The following is an 18,539-nucleotide window of genomic DNA, read 5'->3' on the forward strand; positions in this document are numbered from 1 at the left end:
ATGTTAGGTTGTGCTGGGATTTAATTTTGGAAAGCATGTGGGAGCCCAACCCATAAGAGGTCCTCCAAAGCACTTTGGAGAAGCAGGTCCAGGTTCCATTCACTATAGTTCAGTCTTCCCAAACTGCACCCCAATGCTTCCCTCAGTGTTACAGGAGAGGGCTCCCTTGCTATCAGGAAAATGTTCCTCACTATGAGGGTGGTGGAACACTGGAACAGGTTGCCCAAGGAGTTGGTTGAGGCCCCTTCGCTGGAGATATTCAAGGTGAGTATCGACAAGGCCCTGGGCAACCTGGGCAAGTTGAGGATGCCCCTGCTGACTGCAGGCAGGTTGGACTGGATGACCATCAGAAGTCTCTTCCAGCCTGCACCATTCTACAATTCTATCTTTGCTGGAGCTTCTCAGTGTCCAAAAGAGTCTGGAGACTCCAACCAGACCTGACCCACAGTCCGGGAGAAGGTGCTAAGCATTTTCACGTTCAACTGCAGAGCTGATCAGTGCTGGCTGAGGACTGGTGTTTCAACATCCCCACTCGCAGCTCTGCAGCTGAGAGGCAGAGCAGGTCACACCCCCACACCCCCCAAGCAAGGAGCAGGAGAAAAGAGGTTTTGGAATGTAACAATTTATTGGGGTTAATTTTTAGCTTTTATTATCTTTCATTTTTAACTCCCCATTTCTGGCATTGATACAATATTCAAGAGCAGCAGAAAGAACAAAATGTACAAGAATACGAGAGTAATTAGCACAACCCCCACCCCCAAAACCTGGAGCAAACCATTCTCTTGTGAGAAGTGCCAGGGGAAGGGGCGATTCAATCACCCCTCCAGTCACTATGCCTCCCACCCATCCACTCTAGACAGAGTTTAGCCAGCTGGGAACTGGATTGAAAACAACAACAACAGCAACAACAAAAAAACAACCCCAACCAAACCCCCCAAAAAACCTAACAGAAAAAAAACCAAAACCAAACCCCCAAAGACAAACCAAACTCTGAACAAACACTATTTAAAATGAAATTGCAAGACAACCATCCCCCCCCAAAAAAAATATAGATAGATATACAATTCATCCGTGCACAATCCTTAAATGCCTTCCCCTCCCCCCCCCAAATAAAAACAGTACAAGATACATACTTAGGTTTATTTTAAATTAAAAAGAAAACCAAACCAAACCAAGAACTTGCCACCTTCACTCTATATGCCAAGTGAGGGGAAAGAAAAGATACAGAAGGGTCACACCAGAACCATCAGCACTCTAGGAGTTAGGACTGACCTTCTCTAAGAGAAAGGGTAAGGCTCTGATGCTGCCAAAACTCAAGCACAGGCAGGAGGTGAAGCACTCAGGTACCGCAGAGCTCAGGGGGGTAACTTGCCTGCTTGAAGTTCAGTGTTTGCAGGAATCTGCAGGACTTTGAGCCTAAGCTTGGCACTGGGGAAGGTGAAAGGAAGGAACGGATCGGGCAGGCCCCTGTCCTCCACCACCAGCGGACAACTTTCTATCCAAAAAGAAAACAAATGGAGAGAGGGGGAAGAGATATCCCAAAATAGAGAGTCCACTTTCTTAAGGAACGTAGAAGGCTTAATGGCAGGGGAGAGGAGAGGAGGTGAGGGCAGCACACTGAGTTGATTAGCTTGGGCATGACTACTAAAGTCATCACAAAGAATTCATTCTTCTTGTTGTTCTGTTTGATAACTTGACCTAAGATTACTTCTGCCTTTGCAGCTGGGGGGCTTGAAGCAGAAGGCTCCCTCCAGGACAGCTAAAGAGCGACCTGCCTGCTGCTCTGCCTGGAAGGAAAAACCTTCAGCATCCCTAGAGAGCAGGGTGCAGCCTAGGGGCTGCTCAGGGGCACATATGGGTACTGTTAGTCCTACACAGCCCCAAAGCCCCACAAAGTGCTTTGAGGCACCCAACCACATTCCTGCGGTTTAGTGCAAGCTCCAAGTGCTCAGCTGAACAAGGAATGAAGTCAAGAATGGGGCCCTGCAACAGGAATGAACACTTCATCTGCTCTTCCTGACCATGCCCCTTCTCTCCTGCCAGATAGGGTTTCTGAGCCACTCCTGAAGCTGGCATCACCCTGTCTGCATCTAGTTGCTCTTCTGTCACCTTGCTTCTCCCCTGTGCTGCAACACGGTGCTTGATGCCCCTCCCCCTGCTCCACCCAGCCTGGGAGCTCAGAGGATGTCCCCACTCCTTCCTGCCACACTGGCACTGTGTCTGCCAGAGCTCAGTGGGTGCCTGGAGGGAGAGGGCTCAAAGCACAGCACTCACTCGAGGTGGTGGGACTCTTACTCCAAGGACTGTACTTTTGTATAGTCCTGGGGACATGTCATTTCCCACCACAGAGAAGCTGGAAGGGACAAAAGAGCTGCCCCAGGCAACCCACCATGGGAGGGGCAAATTGACTGCACCTCCCTTCACACCACGGAGAAATTTAAAAGAGGGAAAGAACTTTGAGCCCTGTGCCATATTTACAAGCAAGGCAGGAGGGACATAGGGCAGCTCAGATGCACCACACAGAACACATACTAAGCTGCAGGCTGTTGACCCTGCACAGACAAGGGTGCAAGCCCTGCTAACCATGCCAGCCTGACACAGGGCAACACTGATAGAGAAATAATGGATGGAAGGCCAAAGGTGAGGATGGAGATAGACTCAAACATCTCCTCCCATCTACACCCCTGAAAAAGAAACCATGCACAATGCACTCCAGGGAGGGACCTAAAACCAGAAGAATAAACCAAAGCCATTTATTTTCTCAACCCCAAATCACTGATGAAATGAAGATACTTCCTGGAGTTACCTAGAGAAGGAAGCATGGACAGGGAGAGGGGGGATTTCTGAAGCAGAACTCAGCACTCCTCTGGCTCTGTGCAAATGCCGCAGGAGTCAGGCTGCCAGCACCCTCACCAGGATGGTCCCCTCCACCCACCTTCACCCGAGGGAGACAGAGGCACAGGGCAGTGACACAGCTGGCAGAAAGGCCACGGCAAACCACGAAGGAACAGAACCCAGGAGGCACCAAATCCCCGGTCCCAGATTAACCCTCGACAGCACACCACCTTCAGAAGGGAGAGCAGGAAGGCTGCGCACAGGGGGCGGTGAGACGGGGAAAGAGGAGAGGGTTGCTTTTATATTTATCTATTTATCTATAAAAGTAACTAAGATCCCAGCTCTTGCATGGTTATTGGGCAAGGGGGAAACGCAGCAAAAGCAAGCGATACTGGAGTAAAAGGATGCGCCAGGCAAGGATGAAAAGGTCTGGTTGGAAGGTGGGAAAGGAGGCAAGGAGAAAAAGAACCACTTAGCCAGACACATACTCCAGGTTTGTTACACCTCCCTGGGAAGAAGGACCTGCTCCCGAGAAGCCCTACTAATGCCACAACCCGGGGTAGGCAGAGGCATGGGGGACTCAGGACACCTTCCTTTAGCACAGCAACCTCTTTCGGCCAGCAGGTCCCCAGGAAAGTGATCATCTCCAAAGGCTGGGAGCTGCCAAAACCTCCTCTATAAAGAGGGGCTGGGAAAGGGAGTGAAATCCCTAGGAAGACTCAGCTCAGAGACAGCTCCTACCTGGTAAAAAGCAGGACTGTGGCTGGTTGGGGGTTCCCTGGGAACTGCGTTAAGGGGAGACGCAGAGGAACGCTCCTTTTCTCTTTTGGAAACAGAAAGGAAGCAGTGGCTCACCACAGCTGGGCCTGCTCACCACACTCTGTTTCTCTGTTTTCCACCCCAAAAGGAGCTTGCATCTCATTAGCTTCACGCCTCCCCAGTCCTGCTCTGCTTGGCAAGAGAGCACAGGACAGAAGGCTGCCACTCCAAGCTGAAGGCTATAGGAAGCACTGACTGAGCTCGACGGGCAGAGAGAGAAGTTCCCAAGAGCAGCTCAGGCTATGGGAGGCACCTGCCACTGAAAAGCCAAGGATACCCGAGAAGTCCAGACAAGAAAAGCTGTCCTGGCGTCTCCTGCCTGCCACCTTCTGTTCAGACACCAACATCTGGCAGCTTCCTTCTTCCCTGCAGTCACTCCCACGCACCAGATGAATGCCCAGCAGAGACATCTTGGATGGAGAACACAGCACACAAGAGCTGCCTCCTCACTTTGAAGGAATGTTCATGCCACCACCCCACAGGAAGCCAAAGCAGAAGGCAGCAACTCTACTCAAGCACAGTTCCATCGAGGTGTTCCTCTCCCCTCCCCAAAACCTTGAGCATTTGCTAGCCTAAAAAAGAGTGCGTGCCTCACTTGGCAACACCTTCAGAGCAGGCAAGGCAGCTCCCTCATCTGCCTCTGAAGACTCCACTGCTGTCAGAGATGGGACACTGGACTATCTCAGTTCTCTGTCCTGATGTGGGGAATCCTGTACAGAACAATGCCACTCCCCATCAAACACTGGAAGATGCTAAGAGACCCTATGGAGGGGAAGCTTATCTGCTTCCCAGGAGATAAGCCCACCATGCTCAATCCTGCTTGGATGTGTGAGGGGGAAAAGAGAAGTGACTTGGCAGGAAAGGTACATGCCAACCCCAAGTATTAGCAGCTTGCTGTGCATGCAAAGGAACTCAACTGTTTCCACGCTGGGGCCTGATCCACGTTCTGGCAGAATGCAATTGGCCATTTCCGAGGGCTGTTTGGCTGGAAAACCACTCGGAGGCTCTACCTTAGCTCACAGGAGGAGGTGGTACGGGAGGGAAGGGAACTCACTCCAACACTTGGGAGGCAAGGAGGGGAAAGGGTGTGTAGACAGGGTTTCTCCAAAATACAACTTGCCTTTTCAGCTGAGAGATTGCTGCTTAGTCCCAGAATACCTTTCCCTCCAGTTCAAGCAAGCCAAACACCAGCCCAGACACACATGCTTCGATACTACAAAATACTCTCTTCTCTAAGGACCACCTAATACCACTACAGTTTGTGCAATCACTGCATTTATTATTCATTTTTAAACTCTCTCTCTCTCTCTCTCTCCCTGTAGAAACTTTTTTTTTTTTTTTAAGCTTTTCTTTTTTTAAATTTTTTTATGCAAAACTAATCATTTCACTTTTTCCACTCCATCATAAAATCTCCTCTAAAAACACGACAAGAGAACAAACATGGCACAGACACAGAGAATATTTCCCTGGTTTTGATTAATTTTTTTTTTGCCTTTTTTTTTTTCTTCTTTTCTTTTCTTTTTTTTTTTTTTCCTCCTAGGAGTTACAGGGAAGGGAAGGGGATACTTTCAAATAAACTCCTCCCTCAACCCCATGTCCTTTTTTAAAGGGCAGGGATGGATCTTCTATCCCATCTCCACGAAGGAGAAAGGGCAAAAATTCAGGAGGATGAGCGTAACCCACGTGAATACGAAGGCAGGCTGGTCAGCCTCGAGTGGCTCGTGCACTTGAGGCTGCAGCAGTGTTCTGAGATAGCAAAAACCTACTGTTCTGAGTGAGTCAAAACAGCACAGGATCCTCACTTCAGATCCAGAGGTTCAGGGTTTGGTTCCCACCTGGTGACCGACCCATCCAGGGAGGGATTTGTCACGCAAGCAGTCGAGCTGTGTCTGTAAGCCAAGCCAGATCCTACTCCTTTCTTCTTCTACAAAGAGGATCTACCACACAAATTCCTCTGCCACAAGTCTCCTCATCATAGCAAGAAGGTCCTCACAAAGCACCCCTACCATGACCCACTGTTCTGCTCTTCACAGACAGTTCCTTTGCTTGTCGCTCTGGGGAAAGGCAAAACCCCTTTGATTAATCAGTTCCTGTCCCCTGCCCCCAAAGAACACCATACAAGAGACACCAGGGAAAAGAATTCTGCCAAGCAAACACACCTTGGCCAAAATACATCAAAAGTTTCCTATTAAAGTTCCCTTTTATCTCCCACTTAAATGCTTCATTTATTTTTTTTCAGAACCTCAATACCACAAAGCAAAACACATCACCACATACACACCAAACAGTAACTCAACAACCTAAAGTGACTGGCCAGTTTGCGTCCACCCCATAAAGAAGCTCCTCTTAGCCCACAGCCACAGAATAGTTCTTGTTGAGAAGGGTAAGAGGGAGACAAAGAAGAATCTCCTCACTGTTTCCCTAAGGAAAAGCTTTTCCCTATGCCTACAAACTGCTCATCTTTGAAGCTGCAGTCCAATGGATAGGCTATGCTAAAATAAGGGATCCCCCGGTGTGCCAGGCACAGGAAAGATGCAAAAGAAACTAGAGACACAAAAAATACAGGCAGGTATTAATACAGACACACACACGAGTCCAACAAGTTATAGGAAGCCTTAGCTTGGTGAATGGATTAGAGAAGTCTTTCTCCCTACCCCTAGCTTCAGCTGTGAATGAAACCATACCCCCAAAGAGTCCACTAAGCTCTTTAACCACGGAAAGAAAAAAAGAGAGGTGTACAAAGGGTGGTGCACCTAGAACAGCACCTGGAATTCCCCTCAGACTGTCTGTGCAAGACACCCAACCACAGCTGGGGTGAATTCACTGTGTCCCACCACTCTGAATGCCACCCGCTGTGAGACAAGGCTTGTGAGGAGGGCATCAAAGATGTTATTACACCACTGTGGGCACTGGAGGAAGAGAGAGACCAGCTCTGGGCACAGAAGCCCTAATTAAGGTCAGAAGCTGGTCCATCTCTCTACCACTCCAACAATGTGCCTTGGGCAGACAAATGTTACCTCCCTTCCACAAACTGCCTCCCTTCTACCCTCAGACCACTGCAACCACAAAATCACTACTCCACAAGAGCACTCCTCAGAGCCAGCAGCTCCTGAGCATCCTCCTGTGGAAGCACCAGAGGGGCCAATTCCACTTGTGTTCACCCGCCCAGGGCAGGTTTGTCAGTAGGTGAGCCCTGGCACGGGGAATTTTTTCCACCCTTTTGACCTCTGCAGCATGTTATGTAGAAGTGACACCTCTGCCCCATCCTGGATAGCAGGGACAGGGCTGAGAGAGTGAGGCTCTCCCACCAATTATCAGCACCTTTCCTTGCCCCTACAGGCTGAGTCCTGTAGGGGAAGAAGGGAGAGCAAAAGAAGGGCACCTCACTGTGAAGCTTCAGAACCACACAGAAATGGAGCAAGCCAGAAATGGCAGGCAAAAGAGAGCTTACTTTTTTATGTGAACAAGGGTGCTTCGGGTCAGGGGGAGCTGTGGGTAAAGAACAGCAAGCTGTGGTCTTGCTTGTTCCTACTTGCTAGGGGTGAAGAGAAGGAATTCTAGATCAGCTCGCAGGAGCTCTGAGGGAAAAGATCTTGTACACATGCATACAATGTGAGAAAGACAGGTGTTTCTTATTAGCACCTTTGGTTGACAGTTGTAAGGGCTGCTTCAGATGCTGAAAAGACAGAGGGGAGCCATTTTCCAGGCCATCCACCACAGGGAAAGGAGAGCAAGAGAATGAAGGAAGTCAGAAGAGCAAATGACCTGCCTTAGCATTCATCCTTCTCTCCTCCCAAGGGTACAGTGGGGAGCAGGAGCCTGGGGAAGTTTATACCCACAGAGGAGGCCAGCCTCGCCAGGTGGAGGCAGCATCACGCTGTCGGCACATCTTCCCCCAAACTGATGGATGGATGCACAGCTCACCCTCACTTCCACCACGGGTAGGCTGGGGAAGGGCATTTAATGCCCTCTCCCCCAAGCAAGTGCAAGTGATGAACACCAGGAGAAAGATCTGGGCCAGAATCTGACTCCCCTTTTCTTCCCTTCCCCTTGCAGAGCTGAATAAATTGGAAGATGCAGAAGAGGAAGAGGATGTGGGATCAGGGCACCTGAAAGGGCCCATACAACTGCCAAGGTAGCACCAATAGTCAAAGGGAAGCAAGTATGGGGTGTATGGTGCATGGGGCACCCCCCATCACCCCTGCTTTGTCTCAAGCACCTTCCAAGCATGGTGCTTCACCTGCCACTCTCTTCCTTGCTCTGGGGACGTCTGGATCAGCAACTGCCAAGAGGACAGCAGAGGAGAGGGCAGATCCAGGCCCCATGCCAAGAAGGGAGAGGATGGCAGGATCAGACTAGTGACAAAGGGGGAAACATAGGAATGGAAGAGACTGCATGCACATTATGGGAGAAGGCTTGGGGGGCATGGGCAAGGGCTCCAATCCTCTTACATCCTCCCATCAAGGGTCTGGAGCAATTCTTCAGTTTTTGTCAAAGACAGAAGGGGAAGGAGCAGCACCTTCCCCACCATTCCCACAGACACACACTCACCCATCCCTTATCCTCAAAGGCTCCACCGCCCGTTGGACAACACCACATTCAAGGACAAACAACCACTCCCCAGCCCCTCCACAACCTTCCCTGCCTCCTCCCAGAAGCAGCGACACCCAGGAACGCTGGGTGGCCTTGCTCCCCACCACTGACACACTCCAGCCTCCAGGCAAGAGAGAGTGGGCAGGAGGAAAGGAGGAGGAAGGGTGGCAGTTAGGGCAGAAGGACAGCCAAGGGGAGAAGGAGAGAACTAAGGACAGCCATTCGCACCAGACTTCTTGCAGGTAAAGTTTCCCCCAGGCTCTTGGAGCCGGGGGACCTGGCTGCTCACTTGCTGCCACCTCCGCTGCCACTGCTGCCTGCCGCCACCTTCTCAAAATCCTCCGCGTTGCAGAACTCCTTGATGGTGACAGTGAGGAGGTTGCTGGTGACATCTGTGACCACCACATTTGAGCATGGAGACATCTCAGGACGCCAGTCGCCAGCCTCCTGCTCCGGGTCAGAAGAGAGGGACAAGGAGGGCGTCTGCCCCCCACTGCAGCCTCCTGAGGGAGAACGCTTGCTGGTGGCAGCCGACTCGGGTGGGATCGAGAGGTCGAGGACCTCTGACTCGCGCCAGTCGGGGATGGCTGGGCTGAGGGTCTCGGGGAGCAGCTTCGGAGGGGAATCATCTGGGTCAGAGGAGGAGTGGGGGGCAGGCGACGGGCAGCCTGAGGAGCTGGAGCTGGGAGCATCGTAGGGGGTGGAGCCCATAATGAGCCCGCAGGAGGCCGCCTGGGAGCCTTCAGCCTCCCCTTTGCCCTCCAGAGCCGGGGCAGGCGCAGTGGACGGCTTGTTGTAGAGCGAAAAGCTGCCAAACTTCATGTGGCGGATCTGGGTGCGGAGCACGCTCTCGCTGAACTTTTTGCTCTTGCCGATGACGCGGTTTCTGGAGGGGATCTTGGGCCGGGCCAGGCCCCCCGCCCCGTTGGCTGGTTTCCCACCTTTGTCAATGACTTTGAGGTTGAGGATGATGCGGCTGCGCTTGGGCTCGCGGGGTTTGACCTTACGGTTGATGATGCGGACGGTCTCCGAGAAGGGCGAGACGGGCGGACGGATGCCAGCCCCACCGCCCACGCCCCCACCGTTCTGGGGGTCCGGACGAGGCAGGGGGCGCCGCGACATGCGGTGGCATCGCCGGATGTCTTTTTTGAGCCGATGCACTGCGGCGCTGGAGTGGAGCTTGGGAGAGGAGGTGCTAGAACCAGGCTTGACAGAAAAGTGTACATCCCCAATGTGGAGGGCCTCCGCTTGGGCCCGAGCCTGCGGTGGTGGGGGGAGAGAAAAAAAACAGCATCAGTGAGGCAGCCCAGGTGCAGCCAAATCCTAAACTGGGCATTGTTCACCTCGGGACAAGCACTTCCCAGCAATGCCACACCACATTTATACCCACGTTAATCACAAGCATGCATCATACACACCCATGGGCTGTTGATGGCTTATAGCACAGCCCCCATACAAGTACAGGGCACTGTCTAGATCCTTTTGGGACAGCTCATTACGCCCTAGGCTGTCCCTGTGCTGACACATTTTCACTAGAAGGAAAGTGCCACCCTCCAGCCATGTTTCAGGGTTACAGTTTACAATTTCCAAGGTTCAGTCATCATCAGCAAATGTGCACAACCCTCCGCTGTTGACCAAACCAAGCATCCTCCTAGGCACTGGGGTGTTGGTGTTGCGTTCTCATCTGAAACTGCATACAAGTCCCAAGCCAGGAGACTGTATTAGGTCCTCTACTAAATGAGCACAAGGCAAGGGGGGAGAAGAAGGGTAATACATCTAATTTGCTCTTCCCTTCCCACAACCAGACTCATCTGCTCTGGAAACCGTGGTAGAAGGCGTTCTTGAAGAAAACAGATGGAGGCAGTTGAGGGTGGTCTGAGAGCTATCTTAGCTAAACACAAGAAATGCAGAGATCTGAAGCTTAATTTTAATTAGAGACCACAAGCCAAGTTGTTTCCTTACTCTGCTGTGAGAGTAAGGTCCAACACTTAAAGTCAGAGACTATGCCAGCTGGAGTTCAAGTTTAACTGCATCTCAAAAGATAAAGATATTACCTTGCTCTCTTGAACACCCCACTTGTTGGAAAATACTAAGAAAGGAGGGACAACATCAGCTCAGTGCCAGCACTCCCTGAAAACCAGGACAGGGGTACAAAACTTCTACAGTCTTCTGGTAATTTGAGATAGTGCCAAACCTGCCCTGGTTCACACACCAGAAACAGGAATGTTTTCTGCCAGCAGGAACAAGTTTCATTGGTAAGTTGAGGCAGTACGACCTGAAGACACTGTGGGCCCAGAGCACGTTCTTGTGTCACACTTTGTCAGAGCACACTTGCATGTTGAGCTCAGTGACCCACCTGCACCTCTCCCCTTAAACAAATACCTTTCCTTATTCCCTCTCAGCAGTGGTCACAGGCAGAAGCGACTCAGGCCTGAAGGGGCCAGGCGAGTGCCCATCTAGTAAGCAGCTTCCCCCACCTCGTGGGCACAGCAAGAACTGCAGTGCTAGAACAAGACAACTGCTTTTCCTCCCCAACTTCTCCATCCCGTTGCCTGCTAGCACAGGCCAAGACCGGGATGGCTTCTTGCCAGCTAAGAGCTTAAGCACTCCAGTACCATCTCTTTTGCCACCCTGCAAGCTATGCCTCTTATCAAAGAAATGCCTGTGAAAAAAAAGGTCCATGTAAAGACTGGGATCTAGCAGATCAAAGAGATGGGCCCAGACCACATCTTGCCCTATAAGCTCATCCCCCTGGCTCTACGTCCTCAGAGCTTTGCTGTCACCCAGTACCCTTCTCCCACTGAGATCCCCACAAGAACCATAAAAGATCCTGAACGAGCAGATATGTGAAAACATTTTGTTTGTCTCTGGCTGATGCTGGATGATGATGCCCCTCAGTAACACTAGATCCTGGGTTTAAAAGGACTGCAAAGATTAGGCCTCCTTCCTCAGCTGTATGTGAAAACACAGCCTGAAGTCTCATCTGACCCAGGGACTCTAGACTTTGTATTAGCTGACTAACAAAGAAAGAGGGATGAGTAACACAACTGCCAAGGCAAGCACACTGTCCATGGTATCCCTGGGCCGTGCAGAGCTGTTTCACCTAGCAAGAGGGAAGCATCTCCAGCACAAACCCCAGCATGTCCTCTGCTGTAGCAGGATGCCCAGTCTCCAGCTAGTTTCTCTTTGCTCAGCCTTGCACATTGCTCCTCCATGCTCCAAACTGTTCAGACACCTGACTAGTTCCTGTTCTGGGTATCCTACAGTCTGGACCATAGCAGTATCAGACAAGCTCTCCACACCACATATCAGCTCTTCCCATCCCAATACTCCACAGCTTAAGAGACCCTGCAGGCCCCACAAGGAGGTCACAAGCAGACAGATGCACACCCAGAGCTGCTCTTTTTCTCTCTCTTCAGTGGTCCCTCTAAAGCAGATGGCAAACACCATGGCTTGCTTTCTGACATACCTACCAGCACAGCCCGAATTAACAACTCTGTTCTTCCAGCGTTGCTGCTCCTGGGATTTGGGATTCTCATGAGTTTACCACTGCTCAGCTGAGAGTGAAGAGCAACACAACATCACATCCAAAACGGAAGACAAGAGAAGCAAGGCAGAGGGCACAGACAGATGCACCAGGAAAAATCCTTGATCCACAGCTTCGGTGGATAGACATGGGCATCCTTCAGAGCCTCTCCTGCTGCCAACACTGCATGTCTTCCAGATTAATCCCCTACCCTGTAATTATGCCTTGGAGTGAGGAATTCTGCCCCCTCCATGCCACTCTGCTCCGAGTCAAGTCTAATTGCCACCTGCCCACAGCGCTGCCTTCAGACATCTGTGTGAGAAAGAAGGCAGCCTGCCCCATGTCTGGGGGAGACAGTCACAAACACCCCAGTTACCTCATACACCCTAGAAATCACTCAGCAAAGCTTCCCATCAACCAGGTTAAATGAGAAATGGTAATGCTGGGATGGTACTTGCCCAGCTGCTTCCACAGACCTGCTGATTGTACCTTCTCAGCCTGGGCACATTAATCAGTACCGGTCCCGTTCTGACAGATATCTTGGTTTCATGCTTACAGTGGCTAGCACAGAGCCTTGGTCCATGGCTAGGACTTTTCCAGTGTGCCAAAACCACTAGGTCTCCTTTACTTGCTCTGTGTTTATATTTCCATTTACTTCTGGTGTACTTTCTCAAGGCTGAAGCTGCTTCTAACTCTCTATACTTATTACACTCCACTTTCAATAGTCTCCAGGTAGACTACATGTAACATTGGTCTCTTTTACCGTATCTTTAAGACAGAGGGTAAGCTGGGACCCAACAGTCCCCCTGCAAGTGTTTCATTACCGTGTGAAACACCCCAGTGACCAGCTTCAACATGAGTTCCAAAGAGCAATATGCAAATATTCAGCTTACCTTGAGCTTGTTTTTCCATATAAGGTTTCAAGAAAAATAGTATCAGATGCTTTATCTAAGATAAGCCCCCAGAGCCCTCTCACTTGCAAAGCTCAGTATTCCTACCACAGGATCAGGTTTATTCAGGCATCAGCTATGCAAACTCAAGCCTCTTTTCTGCAGCAGACAGCACACCTTCTGGGCTCTCTTCCTGCTTTCAGCTTTACATTAAGTAACTTGCTACCTCTGGTTTGCCTAAGATTCAGCAGCCAGTTGGAAATGTACTTCTGCCTGCCACGGATCCATTATTCAGTCACACTCATGAGCCCTATGATCAGAAGGTCTTTGAAAACCAAACCTGTTTAATCCTACCAGCCAAGTCACTGCAGCTTGCTACATAACTCAGAAGTTTTCCAAATGGAAACTACCTCTCTGGGGTTTGCTGTTTTCACCTGCAGGAATTGCTCACTGCTGAAGAGGTACTCAGCATCTATACAAAGTAATTCACTCTCAGCTTACAGCTCAGCCTACATCAGGATGCAGCTTCTGGAGGCTTGCTGCAGTACTCGGTCACAAGAGCAAGCCAATTGCTAGGGCTGCTTCCCTTCCCCCTCTTCCCTTTTGGAATATGTATCACCTTTATTTAGCTTGCACAGCTCTCCCTCATCGCCCCTGGGAACTAGTCTATCTCCCCTGTTCCCTACTATTTCTGCATAAATGTCCCTTGAGGCCCACCAAGCATATTTGTTCATTCATTCCCTTAACGCGCGGAGGCACACAAGCACGTACACGGCCACGTGCTTAGAAAAGTCTCTTTTACCTGATTGTATCAAACCCTCTGCCATTGGGAAGGGAAAAAAGAAAGAAAAAAGAGGGGGAAAAAAAAAAAGACCTTGCAAGGCAACAGACTTCTAGTTAATTATTTCAAAATCAAGTAATTTCCAGCAGCACTGCTGCACCATAGCAGCGCTGCGCTCTCATAAATTACTGGTTCTGCTTTGTCTTTTATTCTCCACCTGCATTCCCACAGTCCTTGCTCCAAATAGCATTCGCAAGAGCTCTTCTTTCCCCCTTTTTGGCTGCCATTCTGCCTTTTTATTGCCCTCTTTCTTCTGCAGTCTTCCAAGTGACAAGGCAACAGCAAGCCAGTTCATAGCACAGTTCTCCCAAGCAACACTGCCATAAACTAAAGTTTCCCTACTGGATGTGGAACAAAATGCTACAAAGGGGAACGGTCTGTTTTCAAACCGCTTGGGGATAATTTACGAACAGGGAGGAGATCAAAAGAAACCCAACTCCAACTTCAGAGTTCAAGGAAGGGCAAAGTGACAGAAAACCACACTGCTCAGCCCCTTCTCCCCCCTCCTGCTAAGACTCCCCTTTAACTATGCTTTCCCTTATTTCTTCCTTCCCATTAACCTTTCCCAGCCTTTTCACCTTAGTATTCACAGCCACCATGAGAGCAGGGGTGTTCGCTAGCTACCCACTGCGCTCGCAGATCGGGCTCTGTCTCTTAATAGCACTCACTGGACTTTATTAGATTAGTTGGCAAGTTTTGCATTCCACACAGCAGAGTGCCCTGGGAAAAGCAAAATAAAGAGCAAACTGAGCAGGGAAAAAGGAAGATCAGTGCAGCACACACTATTTCTCCTTCTAACCTCACACCAGCTTCCATTCTGACCTGCAGCTAGAGGGCCTGTCCTCAAGGACAGCTTCTTCCAGACACCCAAGCAGTAAGGTAAGAACCTTATGTACAGCGCTGCTCATTTCAGATGAAGGGCTCCACTTCCCATATGCTCAACACAAAGCTTGCAGCATATGAGCAGCCTCCCAAGAATTACAACCTCCCACCAAGCTTGATCTCAGCTGTGGGAAAGTTTGCCCCTAGCATGCAATGGATAAAGACCTATTTCCTGCCCGAAACTTTGCAGTTGAAGTTTGCAGGGGTCACTTTCAACACCAGCCATCTTGGTAGTGGTATTACAAAGCCCTTTGCAGTCTGATCGAAAGGGCAAGTGTTAGCTCTCAGCAATGGGAGCCTCGCTTACAAAAGGCAGCAGGTGGCCAAAGATGCAGCTTTTCAAAGCTTTCCCAAAAGCGTGGGACACTAACCTGCTGGAATGCTTTCTGCAAATCCCCCTGGATGCCTATCTGCAGCTTTTGAGATCTAATCCCAGGATAAACCCAGCCCCAACTGAAAACTAGAACACCCACACGAGCCAGGGGACTGAGCTGTGTATCGAGGCACTTACTTCAATGCCTTACTGAATACTCAGAAGCCCTGGTTTAAGCACTGATACAAATGAAAATCCCTAGCAAGCCATCTAGTCAAGGGCAAGCCAGTATAGCAATGCAGTCCTAGGCCAAACTTGTTTCAATATGACTGCATCCAGTCCTAATCTGTTCAGTTAACAGATCAAAAAGAATATTGTTCTAACTGCCAACTCCAAAAAGTCCCTCTGGGATGCAAGAATCAAATTTCTTCTCCTGCTTCTGAAATTCTCACTGGCAAGAAATTCTGTGTCTGAAAGAACCAGAAACATCGCTGGCAACGTGCGAGGCAGAACCAAATCCTACTCTTCCTGCAGAGGTTGAATCCACATCTTCTGCTGAAGAGATATGTACAACAAAAACTATCATACTGGTCTCTGTCACATTTTGAGACACAGTTATGGTGCTAGCAGTTTGCTTGAACAAAGCTCAAACAAGTTCAGATAGGGCTAGCTGAGATAGAGTTACTCCTTGCTGCCTGGCCTGGGGTGTTATTTTTAGGGTAGGATCCGAAGTCACAGAAAAATGGCAAGTCAGAACACCAAGAGTTTCAGCAGCTCCACGTTTCCCACAGCTGCAAACCAAGCAGCAGTGGTAGCACTCTGCCCCATCAGCCTCTCCCACAACGTGGCACCAGCCCTCAGGAGAGCTCATCTTGTTCCCTATCGCGATCCATCCTCTACAAAGTACGGAGCCAGCTCCACAAACCTACAGGTTTTCAGTAGCGTTTTGAGAAGCTGGCAGAAGGAAGATGCGCCACAGAAACGTGTCAGGGACGTGATTCAAAGGATGCTGTTGAATAATTCAGGTGCCAAGATTATGGGGGTTTTAAAGGGCAAGGGAAGAAGAGGAGGAACGAGTGGGTTTTATTTTTGAGTTTGGGGGTTGGTTTTGTTTTTTTAAATGAGTGAAAAACTGGCAATGGATTTTGCCACCTCGCTGTCAGAATCAAAAAGGAAAGAAACTGCTTACACACAGTAACTTCAAAAGCACAGCATAAACACTTCTCTGCCACTCTGAACAATGTCAGGTGTTACAAATACCAGTATTTTTTTAATTCAAGTAGAGAACTATTTTAAGGTGATGGTTTCCCTTTAAGCAGTCCTCTGCATTGTTGGAAACCTAAACACAAGGGTTTCATTTAATGCATGACTGCCAGAAAGAAAACCCAACTAGACTAGTTTCCCTGAATAAAGCAGTAAGAGGTGGCATGTATCAGTTCTGGTTGTAGTTCTTAGCCTGCACATAAAGAAAACTGTTAGCAGAGAAAAAGACAACGAAGGAGAAGGACAGTTCCATCAGCAGGACTTTGCGAGGATTATCACAGTCCCCTGGGTTTTACTTGGGGCATCAGAAAACGCCTGTTCCTGCATTTCTTCCATGTGCTTCGTTATATCCTCCTAAAAGAGGGAAGAGGTGACACCCTACCCCCTCGCCACTCTTCCTGGTACTCATACAGTTAAAATGTTGCACATACTTGAGTAAAGCTCCTACCACTGTCAGGCAAAGGAAGGTATTAACCTGTTTCACAGATGGGGAAGCATACACAAAAGCTAAATGGCTTGCCCAAAGCCATGGGATGACTTAGTGATAGTGATGCCTGACCACAGGGTCTGCCCTGCCTCTTCCACAGCTTTATGCTAGATCAAAACCAGGGAAGCTGTGAACTCACTCATTTGTCTTAATCGTACAAAGGCGTGTTGCTTTGACACTCATTTGAAGTCGGAGATTGAGATGGCTGGAGAGGAAGGGGGGCAAGAGGGGTGCCAAGCAAGGAGTTTTGTCTGAAAACCATTAAGTCCAGAGAGCTTATACAGCAGTCACACAGCTCCCAGATTTCTTAACTGAAAAACAGAACGTTAGGGAAAATAAAAAACAGGCGGGGGGGGAGTGGGCTCCTCATTCTTCACCATGAGCAGAGATGCAAGGACTGCACCTTCTTGCAGAGATGCTGGGTCTATCAGAGAGGAACTGGAAACTTCATCTGCTATCCTACGTAGAGATGAAACACTCCTCCCCCCTCTGCCAAACCAAAAAAATAAGGGGCAAAAGCAAAACAAGCCTGCAGTACACAGATCAAAACATGAACCCTCCGTGAAACTCCCAGGGAACACTCACATGCTGAACACAACTGGAGAAGCACAAGTGGCAGCAGGATCCCTGCCACAGCTGCCCAATTGCTCAGCGTGCAGCTAAGTTGCAGGGCAGAGGCTGGATGGAATAGGCTGCTGAAGGAAGAGGGAGCGGGGCTGGCTAGGTCTTCACTGCGGCAGCAGAAGGCCGTAAAGAGGGAGAGGATATTGAAAACAAGCGAGATTGCAGCCTCGGTGTGCACATCCGCGTGCACTGACCGTCCTGCTGGGGCACACGCACGCTCCCCTCGCACGCTTCTGCCTCTCTCTACCCCCCCACCGCCCCTTTCCCATCCAGTTGTCCCCACCTTCCCAGAGCCAGGCAGCAGGCACAAGCCACTAGAAAGTCCAGCCCTTCCAAGGGCAAGTACCAGCAACGCTTGAGGGACATTTAGGGAGATCTAAGTTATTTAAATAAGAGTTACCTTCAGAAGAAAAGTTTTAGGCTTAGGTCCTCTCTTCTTGGGCCCATACAGCTCACGCTCTCGTTCCCTTGAGGGGACAAATTTTTTAAGAAATCAAAACTTTTCCCAAAGGGAAAAAGAGAAACAAACAAACAAACGACTTCTTTAAAAAAAAAAAAAATAAAGAAAGGAAAGGAAAGGAAAGGAAAACAAGAGGGTAGCCTGGACACCCTTTCCCGCTCTCCCACCCCAAGCCAAACCTGCTGTAGCCCGCAGCCCGGGATGGGGGATGAGCACTCACTTCTGCTCGAAGGCGGCGATGAGGCGGGAGTCCAGGATGTTCTCCTCGGGTTCCCAGGTGCTGTACCTGACAGAGGCGCAGGCAGCGGAGGCGGGGGGGGGGGGAGGTTGCGGGGAGGGGGGAGGACAAACATAAGGATTAGAGTCCGAAGACGTCCACAGCTGTACGCAGGGACTCCCATCCCACCCCATCCCGTCCCCCCCACCCCCGCAGCCCCGAGGGCGGCCCCGCGGGCGGGGGCAGGCGACGGGCCCCCTGGGCGGGATGCACTCACTTGATGGCCCAGCCTTTCCATTTCACCAGGTATTCGATGCGCCCCTGCAACACACGGAGAAGAGAAGAGAGATGGGGGGGGCGGATGAGTGAGGCGGGGGTCCGGCGGGCCGGCCAGTGGCGCAGCCGGGACCCGGCAGCCAGGAGCCGGGAGAGGGATGGGTTGTTCTGCGGCCGTTCCCCCGCCACCCCGAAGCGGGTCGGCCCCTCACCTTTCGGATGCGCCGCTTGATGATGGACTCGGCGGCGAAGACGCGCTCCCCCACTGCAGACAGCTCCATCTTGCTCCTCAGCAGCGGCGGCGGCGGCGCCCACAGCCCATAATAATCCCGCCCGCCAGCGCCGCCCCGCCCCCTACCCCCGCCCCGCCCTCCTCGTGCTGCCGCCGCCGGCTCGCGCACGCCCGCGCGCCCCCTCCCGCCGCGGCCGCTCGTGACCCTCCTACCCCGTGGGACGGCGGCTGCCACGGGAAGGGGGTCGCGCGCAGGCGCCGCCGTTAAAGGGGCCGCGCGG

General features: G+C 50.8%; 1 protein-coding gene across 2 annotated transcripts; it reads right to left on the reverse strand.

The window, feature by feature from the left end:
* Nucleotides 1-606: 606 nt before the first annotated feature.
* On the reverse strand, nt 607-18,332 carry CBX6 (chromobox 6). 2 transcript variants are annotated; one of them, XM_068142468.1, is made up of 5 exons: nt 18,239-18,332; nt 18,028-18,071; nt 17,754-17,819; nt 17,474-17,540; nt 607-9,453 (listed from the first exon to the last, which is right to left on the reverse strand). In XM_068142468.1, exons 1-5 carry the CDS (start codon nt 18,305-18,307, stop codon nt 8,533-8,535), a joined length of 1,167 nt encoding a protein of 388 aa, XP_067998569.1. In that variant the 5' UTR covers nt 18,308-18,332; the 3' UTR covers nt 607-8,532. The 2 variants fall into 2 exon arrangements, with proteins under 2 accessions (XP_067998569.1, XP_067998568.1); XM_068142467.1 differs by having other exon boundaries at nt 607-9,507.
* Between the last annotated feature and the right edge of the window lie 207 nt (nt 18,333-18,539).

Source organism: Melanerpes formicivorus, unplaced genomic scaffold (genome assembly GCF_026170545.1).
Source record: "Melanerpes formicivorus ecotype bairdi unplaced genomic scaffold, bMelFor1.0.p_v2 SCAF_8, whole genome shotgun sequence".
Taxonomy (NCBI): Eukaryota; Metazoa; Chordata; class Aves; order Piciformes; family Picidae; genus Melanerpes; species Melanerpes formicivorus.

Excerpts from the sequence above, each read along its gene's own strand:
- CBX6 (XM_068142467.1), bottom strand. The coding sequence starts at position 18,307 with ATGGAGCTGTCTGCAGTGGGGGAGCGCGTCTTCGCCGCCGAGTCCATC. Across the intron at positions 18,072-18,238 it reads TCAAGCGGCGCATCCGAAAG|GGGCGCATCGAATACCTGGT; the intron begins GTGAGGGGCCGA and ends CGTGTGTTGCAG. Across the intron at positions 17,541-17,753 it reads ATCGCCGCCTTCGAGCAGAA|GGAACGAGAGCGTGAGCTGT; the intron begins GTGAGTGCTCAT and ends TGTCCCCTCAAG.